This window comes from Eucyclogobius newberryi, unplaced genomic scaffold (genome assembly GCF_026437365.1).
Source record: "Eucyclogobius newberryi isolate DKJ021-1_F unplaced genomic scaffold, fEucNew1.0.hap1 SCAF_20, whole genome shotgun sequence".
In the NCBI taxonomy this organism is placed as follows: Eukaryota; Metazoa; Chordata; class Actinopteri; order Gobiiformes; family Gobiidae; genus Eucyclogobius; species Eucyclogobius newberryi.
Window position 1 is genome coordinate 3,618,760 of NW_027315835.1, and position 19,009 is coordinate 3,637,768.

General features: G+C 41.5%; 1 protein-coding gene across 1 annotated transcript; it reads right to left on the reverse strand.

Moving 5' to 3' along the window:
• Positions 1 to 913: 913 nt before the first annotated feature.
• On the reverse strand, positions 914 to 8,143 carry LOC140369456 (NLR family CARD domain-containing protein 3-like). The gene is made up of 9 exons (XM_072456804.1): positions 8,095 to 8,143; positions 7,115 to 7,252; positions 6,981 to 7,037; positions 3,904 to 5,680; positions 2,764 to 2,925; positions 2,388 to 2,561; positions 2,147 to 2,314; positions 1,970 to 2,016; positions 914 to 1,829 (listed from the first exon to the last, which is right to left on the reverse strand). Exons 1-9 carry the CDS (start codon positions 8,141 to 8,143, stop codon positions 1,309 to 1,311), a joined length of 3,093 nt encoding a protein of 1,030 aa, XP_072312905.1. The 3' UTR covers positions 914 to 1,308.
• Between the last annotated feature and the right edge of the window lie 10,866 nt (positions 8,144 to 19,009).

Here is a 19,009-nt window from a genome sequence, read left to right on the forward strand (position 1 = left end):
CTAAACCAGAACTAAACCAGAACTAAACCAGGTCTAAACCAGGACTAAACCAGGTCTAAACCAGAACTAAACCAGAACTAAACCAGGACTAAACCAGGACTAAACCAGGACTAAACCAGGACTAAACCAGAACTAAACCAGGTCTAAACCAGGACTAAACCAGGACTAAACCAGGACTAAACCAGGTCTAAACCAGGACTAAACCAGAACTAAACCAGAACTAAACCAAGACTAAACCAGGACTAAACCAGGACTATACTTGTACCATCCAGGTCTGAACCAGGACTAATCTAGAATGAAACAAACCAGGTCTAAACCCAAGACCAAACCAGGTCTAAAACAGAATTAAACTAGTAAAATAAGATTTAAAAAAAAAATCCGGATTAAATCGCTTGTAGGGCCTGATTCTGCCCCCAGGCCTTATGTTGAATTGCCCTGATGTTTTATGCAGTTTATGTGTAAAAGTTGCCAAAATTGCACATTTTTGGAACATAAAAATCTGAACAATGGAGAGAGTCAAGTTGTTGACATTTTATTGACATTATTATAAAAAAAATACAAAATCCCCCTTTTTTCACATCTTATTTAGTATTTGAGTAAAATAGATCTTACTGAAAATTGGCATAAATATTCAGTTAAGTTAAAACTTATCTGATTCCATTAAGTTTTACATTATTAAGTTATACATGAACAACTCTTCTACGACTTAGTCACATGGGTCATTATATCTCATGTTTTACAGACGATAAAGTCGACAATAAACAGCTTCATTCATTTGCTACTGAACAAAATACTCTTTATTTTACAGTCGTCATCCCAACCGCATATGGTTGTATATTATTCACGATTAGATGCAAATCATGAGTTATTTGAATATACAATTCACAAGAAGACTGTTGGCCACGTTCCAAAATAAACACATACAAAGTTACATCATTATTATCCAAGGGCCACACTTTACATCACAGTTTACGAAGAGCACGGCCATAAGTCATGGAAACGGGCAGAAATATAGAAAATAATGACATCTTATTATCCTTTAAATGTGACTTCATCAACATTGAATAAACACTTTTAGCTGCGGCTCTTTACGCAGCGTTAACATGAACATTAAAATCACCTCGACACGTCATTATCCTTTTGCGTAAACACTTTCGCTTTCTTATGGCCGCGCTCCATTTATTTACATATATTTTGGCTCATTCCTGGCAGACAACAAAGCATAGCTACAAAAATATAAAAACATGCTAAAGGAGACCACGCCTCGCAATAAAAAAGTCCATAAAACGTTTTGGCGCATGTATTTGTTCAGCACAAGTGAACGCTCGCCCCGACCCAGGCCAGATGAAACGCGGGATACACCGGGTCGGTAAAGTTTGCCTGAAAAGTAAAAATATGCTGCAGTTCACCTTCGAGGACACTAAAGTAGGACAGTTTCCCCCCGAAATAATCCAAAAACACCCCGAGTTTGTTCGACGTCAACGGGGCCGGCGCAGACGTCACGGCTCCGTTGTGAACCGCCTTGAACCCGTCCTTGTTGCAGTTGAGACCCCAGGACTGTTCGTTTTGTCCCAGGCGACTCTCCGGGCCCTCCCCTTTGCGACGCATGTGCTTGTAAGCCACGCCCACGCACGCTCTGCCGTCGACTTCCGTTTCCCAGTAGCACCGCCCCGCCAGGCCCTGGGTGCACAGGACCTGAGTCCAGAAGTCAAACTTGTCTTTGGGGCTGGGACAGGCGGGATTCAGGCCCCGTGTGGCCGTGCGGTTTTGGTCCGAAAGGGAAAGGTCTTTGTGGGACGTGTTCGGGTCCAGAGTGAGACGAACAGCATCTAAAATAGAGACAGAAGAAACAAATTGGATGAATATCGATGAAAATCAGGCCTTTAATCAACAAATTGCCCGCCACAAGTGCCACGTCTTGAGAACCAGTGGTTTTACAGAGGGTTAATGTGATGAAATATTGACCTACATTTCTTTGGGCCTGGTCCTAGTCGAGGTTCTCCACATTCTTCAACACTAGAAAGAATTGTAAAGAAATGGGTTTTATAGCCATTTTACCAACTAGAAAAGTGACGACACGATGAAAACGTCCATTGCTCAACCAACAAGTCGACAGAGCACAATGTGGGTGTTTACTGAGCCGCACCTGAGCTTGCGGAGGCTGCAGAGGGGGTCGTCCTTCAGCGCGGTCAGCAGCTGGACGCCGGACTGTCCTGGGTGATTGTAGCTCAGGTCCAGCTCTTTCAGAACGCCGCGGTTCAGGGCGGAGGCCAGGAACATGCAGCCGCGCTCGCTCACTCTGCACAGCGACAAACTGAAACGCAACGCGCATGTGACTCCCAGCACCTCGGAGAGCGCTCGTGCTCTTTAACGTGCTGTGGACTCACTTCAGCACCTCCAGGGGGCAGTGTGGACTGGACAGGCCCTCGCTCAGGCGCTGGACTCCTCCGTCTCCGCAGTCGTTGTCGGACACGTCCAGAGACTTGAGTTGGCAATGGGCCGAGGAGAGGAGAGACGAGAGAGACTTTGCACCGGGCTCGGTCAGACCACAGCCTTTTAGTCTGAGACGCAGGAAACGCATGACAGAAAAGAAAAGAATACATAGATGAATAAATGAATAAAGACTCTGATATGCTGGCAAATACGTCCGCCTTGTTTCCAGTGTTGGGCCCCTCCAGGCCTGCCCTTTGTCCCCGGCTCTGTTTATTACCTAAGTCTCCGCCCTCGCCCCGGATGAAGCCTCAGAAGACGATGGCGTTTTACCTGAGCGTGTGCACCTTGCAGCGAGCGAGGCCGCCGCAGAGGCTGTGGAGCCCGGTGTCGGCGATGTGGTTACGACTCAGGTCCAGCTCTTGGATCAGAGAGGAGCCCAGGACAGAGGAGAGGGCGGGGCAGGAGCTCGCGTACAGGCCGCACGCGCTCAGACTGAAACGACAAGACGTGCGTTTGACCTGCTGCATGTGCGAGTTACAGAGCAAAAGTCATGAAATGTCATTTATTTGAGGTGTGACGATGGCGAGCGGCAATGAGTGGGACATGTCGTCTTAGTGATTGCATTTACCGTATTATCCAGACTTTAAGTCGCACTGGAGTATAAGTCTCACTGGAGTATAAGTCTCACTGGAGTATAAGTCTCACTTGAGTATAAGTCACATTTTTGAGGGAAATGTATTTGATAAAATCCAAGACCAAGAACAGACGATTTATCTGTAAATGCAGTTTAAAATAATAACAGATGAGAGAACATGGTGAATAGGTGTACGTATGCTAACGCTAACACCTTCAGCTACATGACGTATGCTAACGCTAACACCTTCAGCTACATGACGTATGCTAACGCTAACACCTTCAGCTACCTGACGTATGCTAACGCTAACACCTTCAGCTACATGACGTATGCTAACGCTAACACCTTCAGCTACATGACGTATGCTAACGCTAACACCTTCAGCTACATGACGTATGCTAACGCTAACACCTTCAGCTACATGACGTATGCTAACGCTAACACCTTCAGCTACATGACGTATGCTAACGCTAACACCTTCAGCTACATGACGTATGCTAACGCTAACACCTTCAGCTACATGAGGCACATATGTGCAATTACTGTGAAATTCATGTGCCGTCGTGACACATATTCATGTGCAGTTACTGTCGTGATCACATGCAATAGTATTGATGTATTTATTTATTTATTTATTTGTCTGATCTGTTCTTTTCTTCTGGATCTACCTCTGTATCTTCCTGCGTTGCACCAATGAAATTTCCCCATGTGGGACAATAAAGGATTATCTTATCTTATCTTAAGTCACTCTGGAGTATAAGTCGCACCCCGGGCCAAAACTATGAAAAAACGACTTATAGTCCGGACAATACGGTAGCTACTCCTAAAATACTTACTTTACGATTTGTGAGGCTCTGACGACGGGCAGCATCCGCAGAAGTCCCTCTTCAGACCGGGCGTAGTTCGCCAAGTCGAACGTCTTCAGCTCTTCGTCCGAGGTGAGCAGCACAAACACCAGCGACGCCCACTGAGACGGCGTCAGTCTGGTCTTGTCCACGCCGCCGGCCTTTATGAAGCTCTGGATCTCCTCCACCAGAGAGCGGTCGTTCAGCTCGTTCAGACAGTGGAACAGGTTCAGACACCTGTCAGGAGGCGGGGCCATCTTGATCCTGTCTTTGATGTAACCGATGATCTCCTTGGTTTTTTTGTTGTTTGTCTGGTTTTTGGTCAAGAGTTTCCTTCTCGTCAAAGAATTCACCTCTTGAGAAAGTCCCAGCAAGAATCGTAAAAACATGTCGTACTGTCCGCCGGAGCTGCACAACGTCCTTTCAATCGCCTCTTTGTAGAGAATGAGTTCAGAAGACTCCCGGAAAAGGAATCGTCTCGTAGCGGAGGACTTTTTGATCAGGACGTTGTTGTTTTCGTTGTGGAACATGAGGAAAACGTACAGAGCGGCGAAAAACTCCTGGACGCTGAGATGGACGAAACAGAACATCTTTTCGCCGTAAATTGCGGTTTCCTCGTTGAAGATTTCTGTATAAATTCCTGAGAAGATGGATTCTTGTTCAGCCTTGATCCCGTTTATTCTAAGATCACTTTCGTAGAAGACCAGGTTTCCTTTCTCTAGCCCTTTGAACGCGAGCTTACCCAACGTGATTAAGTTCGTACGCGTGTATTCGACGAGATCAACTTCACTATTCTGCAGTCTCCGCTTCATGGAATCTATGAAAATACCCAGGAAGTTAACGTACATTTGGGTCAAACTTCTTGGCAAATTCTTATTATCATTTTTCTCCAAAACCTTCGCCGCCATCCAGCAAAAAATTGGAATATGGCACATGATGTGAAGACTTCTGCAGGACTTGATGTGAGAAATGATCTTATTAGCGATGATCTTATTGGAAATTTTACGCCTGAAATATTCATCTTTTTGCGGATTATTGAAACCTCGTACTTCGGTCAGCAAGTCCACGCACTCGCCGGGAATTTGGCCCGAAGCGGCCGGACGCGAGGTTATCCAAACCGGGCTCGTGCGAAGCAAGTTCCCGCGGATGAGATTCACCAGAAGTGCGCCCAAATGGTTCGGCTCGCACACGTCGGACACTATCTCGCAATTTCGAAAGTCCAAGTCGATCCTACTCTCGTCCAAACCGTCCAATATGATCAACTTCGTCCATTTGCTGCTACGAATAACGCCCGAATCATTAATCTCCGGAAAAAACACGCAAAACAATCCCTCGAGGCTCAACCGCTTGGCTTTCATCAAATTCAACTCGCGCAGGCAAAGCGGGAACACGAAATCAAAATCCGCGTTGGCTTTGTCTTCGGCCCAGTCCAGCGTCAACTTTTTGGTGGCCACGGTTTTCCCGATGCCGGCCACGCCCCTCGTGAGTACCGTCCGGGCCGAGTGCTCCCGTCCCGGCTGCGCTTTGAAGAGGTTGTTGTAATGGATGGACTTTACGTCGGTCGAGGTGGATTTGGTCAGCGCTTCGATCTGGAGCACCTCGTGCTCCTGGTTGACCTCCCCTGCCCCGCCCTCCGTGATGTAGAGCTCGGTGTAGATGCTGTTCAGGGACACTTTGCCCGACTCGTTGGTCGTGCCTTCGAGCAAATAGCAGAATTTCTTCTTCAGGGTGAATTTCAGTTTGCTTTGGCAGTCCTCCACCAGGCGAACTGTAAGACACAAATGGACAGTATTTGTCGTAGGTTTTGAGCTAAAGATTGTCCACGTAACATTTCCTACAGGGGGTTTCCTTGCTATTCAGTTGTAATTGCTTAAAGTATGATATTTAACTGTCTAGTGCTGCAATGATCAACCTTAAAACAAAAGATCATAGTCGTTTTTTGATTATCGCAATCGTTAACTGGACTTACAGACGATGAAACATATAAAATGATATTTTTTTATAAGACATACCGACTCATTATTTCATCAAAATGTCAATTAAGAAGAAAACATTTCCCATTTTCATCAATTAAACACTTTATTCATAAACATTCTCTATCCAAAAGCACATTTCAACCTTTTATTTGGTTGATAATGTGTTTAAAATGGGTCAAACGTACATTAGGAATAATCGTTTGACTAGTCGACCAATTAAATCAATTGTTGCTTTCAGGTCGACTCCTAAAATATTAATACTAACATTGCATTTTTTTTCAATTGTGTTTTAATTGGCAAAAAACACACAAAACAAATGCATTTTTACTGTGAGCGGCGTCGCCTCTCCACAGATCTGACCTGTGACTTCGCCTACTCGTCACCGTGGAGATGGATACGGTTTAAAATTGTGGAAAGCAAAGCGATAATAGCGGCGGACTTTCCTTTCTAAACGTTTTATCAAGGAAGAACAGCCCGGAACCATTTATCATTCTACTTCACGTTGATCTTGGAACAGTTTGATACAAAAAGGAGAAATAAAAAGTCTTTAATCTATCGTCTTCTTCCTCTTGTCGCACAAAGAAACCCCCAGTCTTCTTTCACTACCTCCTCAACTCTTGTTTCCTCACAGCTCTAACCCCAGAGCACTTATTCCTGTGAATTCAGAGCGTTCAAAGCGTCAAAACCGCACGATAAAACCAACAAAATCGACTCAAAAACGAACTAGAAGCCGGTGCAAAGACGCCAACGTCCGGATCATGTGCTCTCGCTTTTTACGTTCAAAATAAAAGTCTTGGCGACGAATCCTGGAACAACTGTAACATAAGCGTTCCGGAAACAAAGTGTGTCTAAAAAGTGTCTAAAAAGTGTGCGCAACCTGCTCAAACGTTTAACGAAAAATGAAAAAAACAATAAAAATCCAGATTTGACGTCGACATTGACTTGTTTTTCTCTTGTAAAATCACCGTCTGGATTGATTCCCGTCTCAAGACAATTTGCCGAATGTCTCTCCGTCGCGCCAACACATTCAGTTCACGCAAATAAAACAAAACACCATGTATTAAAAAGAAGAAGAAAACGATTCCCACTCACTTTCAGCGTTCAAGTTCGCTCTCGGTTCCTCATTCTGATCATGGCAGCGTCGTTCCTCTGAAGACGAGTAAACGAGGGGAAATGAGGTCGATCTACTTCAAATATAATGTGTATATAATGTGAATACTTTGTACCTGGAGCTGTGGTGTTGACGCTGATGTTGAAGTTCTCGATGTGGGACCCGAACACCGACGGGGCCACGACGCTCGAGTTGGACTTGGCGGAAAAACTGGGCTGAAAGTGATGGACGACGGAGCGCAGCGCGGCCATCACTGAAACGCAGAGATAAAACGTGCGAGACGATCGAATGCGGCACGAGATGAGAGCGTTTGTGTCAGAGTGTTTGACTGAACGATGGGAATGGGGAATATCGCCCTTGTTGGGTCGGAGATGAGAAGAAAGAAGGCGATGAACGTGGAATCGAGAATCCAGTGACAATCTGCAGTTTTGGTCAAATCCACACGTTGTGAGGCAGGATTTGTGTTTTAAATGTGCAAAATGTGTCTTTAAATGTCTTGGTCGAGGTTCAAAAGTCGCGCAAAACGTAAACGGACCTTAAAATGAACACAAAAAGTATGAAAATGTAACTCTCTTTTTTAATTATACACGACATATTAACATTTTGCATATTTCCAAAACAGTTGCCCCATCTTTAAATACAAATTTAATACGTTTTTAAGATGTTATGTCAAAATGTCGACTTATCTCAACCCTACTTCATTAGTTTAAAAAAGAAAAGGAATTTGATTGATGTAGAAATCCACTTTTACCAGGAAATGATGCATTATCAGACGCAATTAACTAGATTTGACTTTGGGACAAATCTGTTGTATTTAGAAAACAAAGTAACAACGAATTTTGAAATAACTCAACTTCAATCTTTTACATTTTCTCTTTTGAAATTTGTTGTTGCATAATTGTCTACACATCGTCGTGAACAATCTGAAGGAAATCAGATTACTCACATCTGTCATCAGCTTTTACAAACCCTCAAATGTTCAAATCAGTCGCCAAATCTCAACGTTCAGCGCTGATTTGGACAAAAACTCTAAACTCTAAACTCTAAACTCTAAACTCTAAACTCTAACTCGGACCCAGAGAAATGAAAACTCACCTTCCGACACTTTGTCCCCAGAGTCACCGCCGGGCGCCACTTTCTCCATTTTACTGCAAGTTTTTGTGCGTGAACTTCATCCGTTTCACGTCAAAGTCAAGTGTTCAAGTGCGTGCGGCGGATCGTCGCGTGTGCGGTTTGTGTTGAGTGTGTAGTTTGTGTGTAGTTTGTGTTGAGTGTTGTTTCCTGTAAGAAAGAGAAGAGTGAAGAACAGGAAGTCTGGAGCAGGTTTATGACAGATTTGGTTTGAAAATCTTGTGAAATGTAAAGTTGAATAAAAAAGATTGAATTCTCAGTTTTTGTTTCACCTGCTGTATAAAAGTAGAACTGTAGTAAACGCTGAGGTTTGTGCCACGTTTTTGTAGAAATTGTACTTTTCAGAGTTTTTTTGACACCAAACTTTTACTTCTACTCGAGAAAATATTGTGTTTTTTTTCTTCCCACTGAGAATATTTGTTGTTCTTTTTTTCAATTTAATTCTATTTTTTAAAGATGAAGAACATAAAGACAAACACAGTGAAAGATGAAGCAGACACAAATTAGACATTCAACCAATCATTAAACAAATAAATTCATGTCTTGGGTTTTCCAGGTCATTAATGCATCGATATAATCGTTTAGATCTTGGTTATAATTAAATACTGATAAAAGTAAAACATGTCTTTTACAAATATAAATCAGTGTTTTAATGGCCCAAATTTGACGACGCAATTGTTCCTCAGGATTAATTTAACTTTAACATTAAAACATCCTAAAATAGTTTAAATCTTTTTAACTGTGAAAATACAGATTGTCGACCTGGATTATGGTGAGAGCTTTAACCCGTCTGTTGTAGAGGAAGATTTATGTGTTTATTTATTTTAATTTATTTTATTTTATTTTATTTTATTTTATTTTATTTTATTTTATTTTATTTTATTTTATTTTATTTTATTTATTTTATTTATTTTATTTATTTTATTTATTTTATTTATTTTATTTATTTTATTTATTTTATTTATTTATTTTATTTATTTTATTTAAATTGATCTAATTTATCTCATTTATTTTATTTTATTTAAATGTATTTCATTTTTTGTATTTTATTTAGTTTAATTCTATTACTTCATTTTTTTCTTGAAAATATAGAATTGTTTGGATTCGTCTTTTTTTATTTGTTTTTTAAATTCAACTGTTAAAATAAGAAAAGTAAAGTAAAGAGTACTATAACAAGTACTATAACAGCAGTAAAAAGTACTATAACAAGTACTATAACAGCAGTAAAAAGTACTATAACAAGTACTATAACAGCAGTAAAAAGTACTATAACAAGTACTATAACAGCAGTAAAAAGTACTATAACAAGTACTATAACAGCAGTAAAAAGTACTATAACAGCAGTAAAAAGTACTATAACAAGTACTATAACAGCAGTAAAAAGTACTATAACAAGTACTATAACAGCAGTAAAAAGTACTATAACAAGTACTATAACAGCAGTAAAAAGTACTATAACAAGTACTATAACAGCAGTAAAAAGTACTATAACAAGTACTATAACAGCAGTAAAAAGTACTATAACAAGTACTATAACAGCAGTAAAAAGTACTATAACAAGTACTATAACAGCAGTAAAAAGTACTATAACAGCAGTAAAAAGTACTATAACAGCAGTAAAAAGTACTATAACAGCAGTAAAAAGTACTATAACAAGTACTATAACAGCAGTAAAAAGTACTATAACAGCAGTTTGTGACGTTGGTCGTTATTTTAGAAAGTGAATATTTATGTATTTATGCTTCAGGCTGAAGTCGCTCGTGACTTTGCAGCGCGGAGTTCTCCAAATACTTACTCGAGTAGATATTTGTGTCACTTTGAGTACTAGTATTCCAGACGTTGTAGTGCCACCGATGGACAAACGAGGAATTACACGACTCGTTTCTGACACTTTATGGGACGAAAACTTTAGAACCGAGACTGAACTCACAGTATTTCCAAACGTTACACTTACTCGAGTACACGCTCCGACTACTCTGCCCTCCTCTGGAAACACACAAACTGACAAAGATGCTTGACTTTAACACAGATATTACTATTTATTTATGTTTTATTTCTCAGTTTTATAAAAGTAGCTGTAAAACACTTGCAGTTCTGGACTTTGACCAGAAGGAGGCAGCAGACTCCAGCCTAAGAGAAGTACGTGATAGTAAACTGATGTAAATGTACTTGAAATACTCAAATATAAGCTGTGTACTGTCATAAAAGGGCGTGGTTAACTTTTCAACATCGTGTGTCAGAACGATTCAACCAAATTAAATATATATTGATGATGATATATATATATGTATATATATATATGTATATGTATATATATATATATATATATATATATACATACATATATACATACATACATATATACATATATATATATATATATATATATATATATATATATATGTACATACATATATACATACATACATACATACAATATATATATATATATATATATATATATATATATATATATATGTACACTTTACTTGAGACACTTTTGCTTCCTGTACTTGAACTTTCACTTGAGGAACAACATTGAGAACCACAAACACGACACATTATTAACATTATGAATTTATTTAGCAGTTTCCCTCAGAACAGGTTTATATATTCATATATTTATATATTCATATATTTATTTATTTAAAAAGTGTAAATGAATCATAAATGAACATTTCTTTCTGAACAAAAGCGACACATAATTCTCCTGCTTCGGCTCCGTTGTCTTTGTCAAACACTAATCTCCATTTTGTTCAGTCGTGTCCCTTTAGAAAGAACATGGATCAGACGGGCCCTAAAGACGGGCCCTAAAGACCCTAAGAGCTCGTTAATGAGGCTAAACGAGCTGCGCCCGGTACGGGATCAGACTGGGAACAATGGGACGCTCGGCCTGAAAATGTGGCTCCAGAACTGTGGGTTCAGACCGGCTCCAGTCCAGGTCCAGACCCGTGTCAGTTATGGTTTAGTTTAAATGACATCGTGAGGATTTATGCATCGTTTTAGGGCAATAGTTTACTGTATTTCTCATTTGTCTGATAATTAAACTTTATAGACACGTTTTAACACATTTATCCTGGATTTACATAAAACTGCATGAATATCCTCAGCTTAAAGCTTCACCATGTCACTTTTCTACAGCTCGTGTCGTCATCAGGGATGTGGGCGGGGCTGTGGGGTAGGTGAAAACACACAAGACTCAGTTGCAGGACGATACGAGATTTACTCAATCAAAACTCAACTTTGATAAAACTAAAGATGAGGAAACACCGTAACGAGATTAAAAGCTCATTTAAGTTGATTTAAACTTTAAACTTACCGTTTTCATGTTTATTCCATCGTTAATGTCCTGAATACATCACATTCTTGCATTCTGTGTGTGGCGTCGCCCCTCCGCAGATCTAACCTGTGACTCGGCCTTGTAGCGCCATCTGCTGGTCTCTTCAGCTGTTTTAATGCCGCACTGTGGAACATCTCTGGACAAAGGTTTTGAGTTTGTTCAAACTTCGTCACATTTCCACCTCCAAACTGGCTCTAAAGTGGAACGAAAGTAAAGAAAATGTAGTTTGTCTTTTCTAACTGTAACATGTCTGCACTTGTGTCCTTAATAAAGACGACATGAAATTAATTAAACAATAGATTCAATCGCCTATAATTTGACAGAAATGTGATATTTTTATTTCTTTTCACACCAGTGATCGTGGGCCGCCTCCGCTTCATGATTTAAATATGGCCCTCAGAGGAAAACATTGGCCCACCCCTGCCTTAGAGCCATGTTTAGACCTGGTCTAGTTCTGGTTTTGACCTAGTTTGACCGTCTTTTGACCTGGTTTAGTTCTGGTTTAGTCCTCGTGTAAACCTGGTTAAGTCGTGGCTTCTTGGACCACAGTTCGACCACAGTTTAGACCTTGTTTTTTCTTCTAAAACAGCAGCACGATGTCGTTTTGCACAATTTAAACCAGCTGGAATCTTGTTAAGCTCTTCTTTTGTCTGTTTTAGACCTGGTTTAGTCCTGGTTTAGACCTTGGACCTGGGTTTGGACAAAGATCAGCCTTTGTTTGGACCTTCTGTAGTCTTTTACCTCTATTAGACCTGGTTTAGTCCTGGTTTAGTCCTGGTTTAGTCCTGGTTTAGTCCTGGTTTAGTCCTGGTTTAGTCCTGTTTTAGTCCTGGTTTAGTCCTGGTTTTGACCTGGTTTAGTCCTGGTTTAGTCCTGGTTTAGTCCTGGTTTAGTCCTGGTTTTGACCTGGTTTTGACCTGGTTTAGACCTGGTTTAGACCTGGTTTAGACCTGGTTTAGTCCTGGTTTAGTCCTGGTTTAGTCCTGGTTTTGACCTGGTTTTGACCTGGTTTTGACCTGGTTTAGACCTGATTTAGACCTGGTTTAGTCCTGGTTTAGTCCTGGTTTTGACCTGGTTTTGACCTGGTTTAGACCTGGTTTAGACCTGGTTTAGACCTGGTTTTGACCTGGTTTTGACCTGGTTTAGACCTGGTTTAGACCTGCTTTAGTCCCGGTGGCGCTGAAAAGCCTCATTTCCGAGGTTCTGAACTCGCTCTACAAAACGCCGCAGGAGGCGTGTCCTCGCCTTTGCGGTCTGTGATGTCACTTCCTGAGGTTCTTCAGGGGGAAGTGGAGTTTCCGTTGTGTCGTCCAGACGCCGCTCAGAGTTCAGACGTGCTCAGAAGACGCGCTCAGGAGACGCGCTCAGGAGACGCGCTCAGGAGACGCGCTCAGGAGACGCGCTCAGGAGACGAGACGCGCTCAGGAGACGCGCTCAGGAGACGCGCTCAGGAGACGCGCTCAGGAGACGCGCTCAGGAGACGCGCTCAGGAGACGCGCTCAGGAGACGAGACGCGCTCAGGAGACGCGCTCAGGAGACGCGCTCAGGAGACGCGCTCAGGAGACGCGCTCAGGAGACGCGCTCAGGAGACGCGCTCAGGAGACGAGACGCGCTCAGGAGACGCGCTCAGGAGACGCGCTCAGGAGACGCGCTCAGGAGACGCGCTCAGGACGTTTGCAGTTTCACGGGTTCAATTCAGAATTTTACCACATTTTTTAAATACATTTTGTGAAAATCAATTTAAAACATTTCCACCAAAAACATTCCAATGATATTATAACTTACAACTGAAATGCATGAAATAAAAGATGCACCGTGTTATTTTAACTCCAGATGTGATCAACTCAAATTTAAGACCGTTTTAAGACTTTTTAAAAGCTGCTCGAGTCACTTTTGACGCCATCTTTGAAATAAGAAACATTATTATTGCAAAAATAGTTAAAAGGTTAAAAGGTTGTTTCATAAATCTGGTACAAAGACAATTGTTCTACGTCATAAACTGTCGTTTAGTTAAAGAAATCTAACTCAAGTGGGTAAATTTTATCATAAAACATAAAATATTTAATCATAAAACATAAAATATTAAAACATAAAACATTACTTCGACAAACATTATACTCCAAATGCAATATTTATTTGTAGAATTATTTTTTTAAACCCTCTGTCCATGTTACTGTTCTATACTCTAGAATGTTCCATAGACATTAGACATCTCCATGGAGACCAGCAGGGGGCGCCACCAGACCAAGTCACAGGTCAGATCTGTGGAGAGGCGAGCGCGCTCACCGTAAGAGTGCATTTAATGGGATCAGTTTAATGCCGTACTGCGGAACGCAACATCCCCATGGAGACCAGCAGGGGGCGGTGTCGTCACAAGTTACACCGAACGTTTAACTGACAGAAAACACCACTTATGTGATTCTTTATTTCATTGTTTTATTGATTTTTTAATGTGCATTTTAAAGTGACGCGTGACTTTTGACTTTATTTGGTGTATTTAATCCTGTTGTGAATATATATTATAGTTTTACACTAATCGAGCAGGTATGAGGAGAAAAGTAAAAAAATCTGTAGAAAATGACAGGAAGTGACATCACACCAGGGACAGGAAGTGACATCACACCAGGGACACTCATTCCAGTCAAAGTTTATGCAGAATTTACACAAAGAAACACATTAATCCAACAAAATAAAGTCGCTCTCGTGTTTAGTCACAATTGTTTTTTTTATACATTAGATGAGTTTTGGCCCAGTGTTTGCTGGGTAATTTCCTAGTGTGATGTCATCAATTACAGACAGGAAGTGACATTATAAACCGTAAAAATCTGCTATTCTGTGATAACAATTTTTAGCAAATTTAAAATATATTTATCTTAACTGCGTTTTAGTTCAATGAGTCATGTGACCTGTAGTGAGTCGTGTGACCTGTAGTGAGTCATGTGACCTGTAGTGAGTGGTCCGACCTGTAGTGAGTCATGTGACCTGTAGTGAGTCATGTGACCTGTAGTGAGTGGTCCGACCTGTAGTGAGTCATGTGACCTGTAGTGAGTCGTGTGACCTGTAGTGAGTCGTGTGACCTGTAGTGAGTCGTGTGACCTGTAGTGAGTCATGTGACCTGTAGTGAGTCATGTGACCTGTAGTGAGTGGTCCGACCTGTAGTGAGTCATGTGACCTGTAGTGAGTCGTGTGACCTGTAGTGAGTCGTGTGACCTGTAGTGAGTCGTGTGACCTGTAGTGAGTCGTGTGACCTGTAGTGAGTCATGTGACCTGTAGTGAGTCATGTGACCTGTAGTGAGTGGTCCGACCTGTAGTGAGTCATGTGACCTGTAGTGAGTCGTGTGACCTGTAGTGAGTCGTGTGACCTGTAGTGAGTCGTGTGACCTGTAGTGAGTCATGTGACCTGTAGTGAGTCATGTGACCTGTAGTGAGTGGTCCGACCTGTAGTGAGTCATGTGACCTGTAGTGAGTCATGTGACCTGTAGTGAGTCGTGTGACCTGTAGTGAGTCGTGTGACCTGTAGTGAGTCGTGTGACCTGTAGTGAGTCGTGTGACCTGTAGTGAGTCATGTGACCTGTAGTGAGTCATGTGACCTGTAGTGAGTGGTCCGACCTGTAGTGAGTCATGTGACCTGTAGTGAGTCATGTGACCTGTAGTGAGTCGTGTGACCTGTAGTGAGTCATGTGACCTGTAGTGAGTCATGTGACCTGTAGTGAGTCATGTGACCTGTAGTGAGTGGTCCGACCTGTAGTGAGTCGTGTGACCTGTAGTGAGTCATGTGACCTGTAGTGAGTCATGTGACCTGTAGTGAGTGGTCCGACCTGTAGTGAGTCATGTGACCTGTAGTGAGTCATGTGACCTGTAGTGAGTCATGTGACCTGTAGTGAGTGGTCCGACCTGTAGTGAGTCATGTGACCTGTAGTGAGTCATGTGACCTGTAGTGAGTCGTGTGACCTGTAGTGAGTCATGTGACCTGTAGTGAGTCATGTGACCTGTAGTGAGTCATGTGACCTGTAGTGAGTGGTCCGACCTGTAGTGAGTCGTGTGACCTGTAGTGAGTCATGTGACCTGTAGTGAGTCATGTGACCTGTAGTGAGTGGTCCGACCTGTAGTGAGTCATGTGACCTGTAGTGAGTCATGTGACCTGTAGTGAGTCATGTGACCTGTAGTGAGTCGTGTGACCTGTAGTGAGTCATGTGACCTGTAGTGAGTCATGTGACCTGTAGTGAGTCATGTGACCTGTAGTGAGTGGTCCGACCTGTAGTGAGTCGTGTGACCTGTAGTGAGTCATGTGTAGTGTGACCTGTAGTTTGTCATGTGACCTGTAGTGAGTCATGTGACCTGTAGTGAGTCATGTGACCTGTAGTGAGTCATGTGTAGTGTGACCTGTAGTTTGTCATGTGACCTGTAGTGAGTCATGTGACCTGTAGTGAGTCATGTGACCTGTAGTTTGTCATGTGACCTGTAGTGAGTCATGTGACCTGTAGTGAGTCATGTGACCTGTAGTGAGTCATGTGACCTGTAGTGAGTCATGTGACCTGTAGTGAGTGGTGTGACCTGTAGTGAGTCATGTGACCTGTAGTGAGTCATGTGACCTGTAGTGTGACCTGTAGTGAGTGGTGTGACCTGTAGTGACCTGTAGTGAGTCATGTGACCTGTAGTGTGACCTGTAGTGAGTGGTGTGACCTGTAGTGAGTCAAGTGACCTGTAGTGACCTGTAGGAGGCGCTTTAACACGACTGACATGAGTGAACGTACCTCGGTCTCAGAGCGATTCAGGAACAAACAGGAAATGAGCCGTCGTCTGAAGTCGAAAACAGATTTTTGAACAATGTTTTCGTGCTAATCTAACGCTAACGCTAACGCAATAGTGAGACGTAGAATTAGATTTAAAAGATTCAGAAATGACTTTTTAAATACATTATAAACCAAATAAAGGTTGAAATATGGTGATTTAAGTCTTCTAGATGGAGATGATTTACAAATAAAGTGTATTATCGATGAAATATTTAAAAATGTTGTTTGTTTTTGGACATTTTGTTTGAATCATGTCACTATCTTTGCTCTAAAAGCTCTTCTTGATGCGTTTTAGCGTCTGTATCGTCCAGATAACGATAGTAAAAGTACTTGCAATAGTCACGATTAGTCCATTTAACAAGGTCAGAACTTACAATATAATATTTAACTGCTACTGCTTTGAACCCACAACCTTCTGGAGGCTTCAGAGGCATTTTGAACACACGGCCCGGACAGGACGGGACAGGACGGTGTTTCTGGGCTTGTGCTCGCTAAACGTCGTTAAATATTGTGGTGGATGGATCCTGGATTTGCCGTGATTCCGTTTAGTTTTAAAGTGCACGTTTACGTTTTAAGACTTGGTAATCCTCCGCTCTGATCGGTGAATTCTGCTGTTGTGTCCATGGGCAAGACACTTCTCCCGCCTTAGAACATTGTCACTAGTCCTGTCCTTTTACCACCACCGGTCACTCACAGCCAAGTATGATTGGCATTTTCATAGTTAATCAGACTCTACATAATCTAAAAAACTAAAAAAAACATCCCAGCAGCAAAATTCAATGAAATGTGAAAAATAAATACATTTTAAAAATCCTGATTTTCCTTAAAGTTTTTATTTTTAAATATTCTTCATCTAGAAGTCACAATATTTCAACTTTTATTATGTTAAGTATGAATTTAAAGAATATCAATAAGCAATAAAATAACCGTTTGACTAAATAAAACAAATAAAATATAAATAATAATTTTAAAGTTACTCACTTTTCTAACTGTGGATCCTCCACCTTCGTGTCTTTGTAAAGATAAAACAGCTTCCAAAATAAGACAATAAACTTGCATTTATTCATTTTATAGCTCAAAAGATAAACAGCTGGAAAAGCGTGTCGTAGAAATTTCAACGGTCCCAGTACTGACCCCTGAGCAACTCCTCTTCATTCCATCACTGAAAGAAACTGAAACGCAATTTCATATTTCACCGCTTCCAAAATGCAAACGCCAATCAACAACGTGGAAACATATTCCCCCCGTCGGTTCCCATCGTTCTTATTTATCGTCCCGGACAACACGCGAGCGCGGGTTGTAACCGCCGCATAAATCCCGCCAGAGTCGTCCTGGAGCCGCCGCCGCCGCGTCTTTGAGGAGAGCGAGAGTGGAAGTGAACCAACTGCCAGCTCATTAATCAAACGGGCGCGGGGCAAACCAGAGGGAGCTGTCCTACATCCCCCCCGAACGCACCGCTTTAAAAATAACCGGGACCGTCGTAAATAACGCGCGGAAAATGTCTTCAATGAGGCTGCGGCGTTAACGCGACGCAGCGGCCGAAATAGAAGCGAGATGAAGGAGAGAATGGTGCGTACGCGGACAACTGTTTGGAAAGCGTTTGCTACTGTGATAAACGTGTAACTTTTAAATCATAGAATAGAAGTAAAGTCGATCGGCTGAATGTCAAATTTAGTTTGATTTTAAGTATATTTTACACCTACTATTGTGGTAAAGCTAGCTCAAATTAGCTACGACACATTTGGAGTAATACATCTACTACTACAACTATTCATGTTTCAAATACATATACTTCTGTAGAGCGAGGCTTATACACAGGAAAATAAACGGTCCCAGGTCGAGACGTTTGACTGGGTTTTACGCCGTCGTCCTTTAGCTAAATGTTAAGTGCAGTTTCCATGGAGTCAGAATAATGGGTCTAGACTCATTGTGACTGATCGTTGATAACGTGCGGTCGTTACATAATGCGCCACGTGTCACCGAACTCGACCGGATTGTGATTTTTGCAGTGTCATGGTGAAAAAGAAGTAAGAAAAATCTCTACAGTTTTTGAGATTTGGGGGAATTTAAATATGTTCTTGTTAAAATGTTGCCTTTTGTGATAAAGTAAAGGTGCAACTTTTCGATTGGAGGTTCTTCCCCCTGCTGGTGTCTGTGTGTTATTGCGCCGGCTTAAAACGTTTCACAGTTTGGCGTTAAACTTAAGATATGTTTTATGTCATACTGAGGAACATTCTGGGTTTAGAAATAACATCTTCACGGTTCTCCACCAGGTGGTGCTACACGCTTTATGGATGACCACAAAGATGATTTATTTCAGCGGACAAGCTTTTTGAGAACTAAAGACCTGCTAGCTAACAGAAATGTAAAAAAACAATTGTTGTTGTGTTGTGTATATATATTTTATTAGTTAACTTGTGTTTTTCAACCTTTTATGGCACACCTAAAAAGATTCTGTGAACACCAGCCACTAAAATGTTAGCAAATCACAGCGCGAATATTGGATTTGTGACTGGATTTGGCAAAAATTTTAGGGCAAAATTTAGGGGTTTAGTAAGTCTCAAGAAACCACAATGGCCAGTTTTTTGTGTTCCCTGAAAATCAAGATAGTAAATAAAAAAAAAAGTCATGCAAACATAAAAAATAAGCCCTTTACAGAAGCATTTTAAAAAGGAGTTCCTCAGGGGTCAACGCTAGGACCGCTGAAGTTAGTAGAAGTCGGTACAAAACGTGAAAACGAAACGAC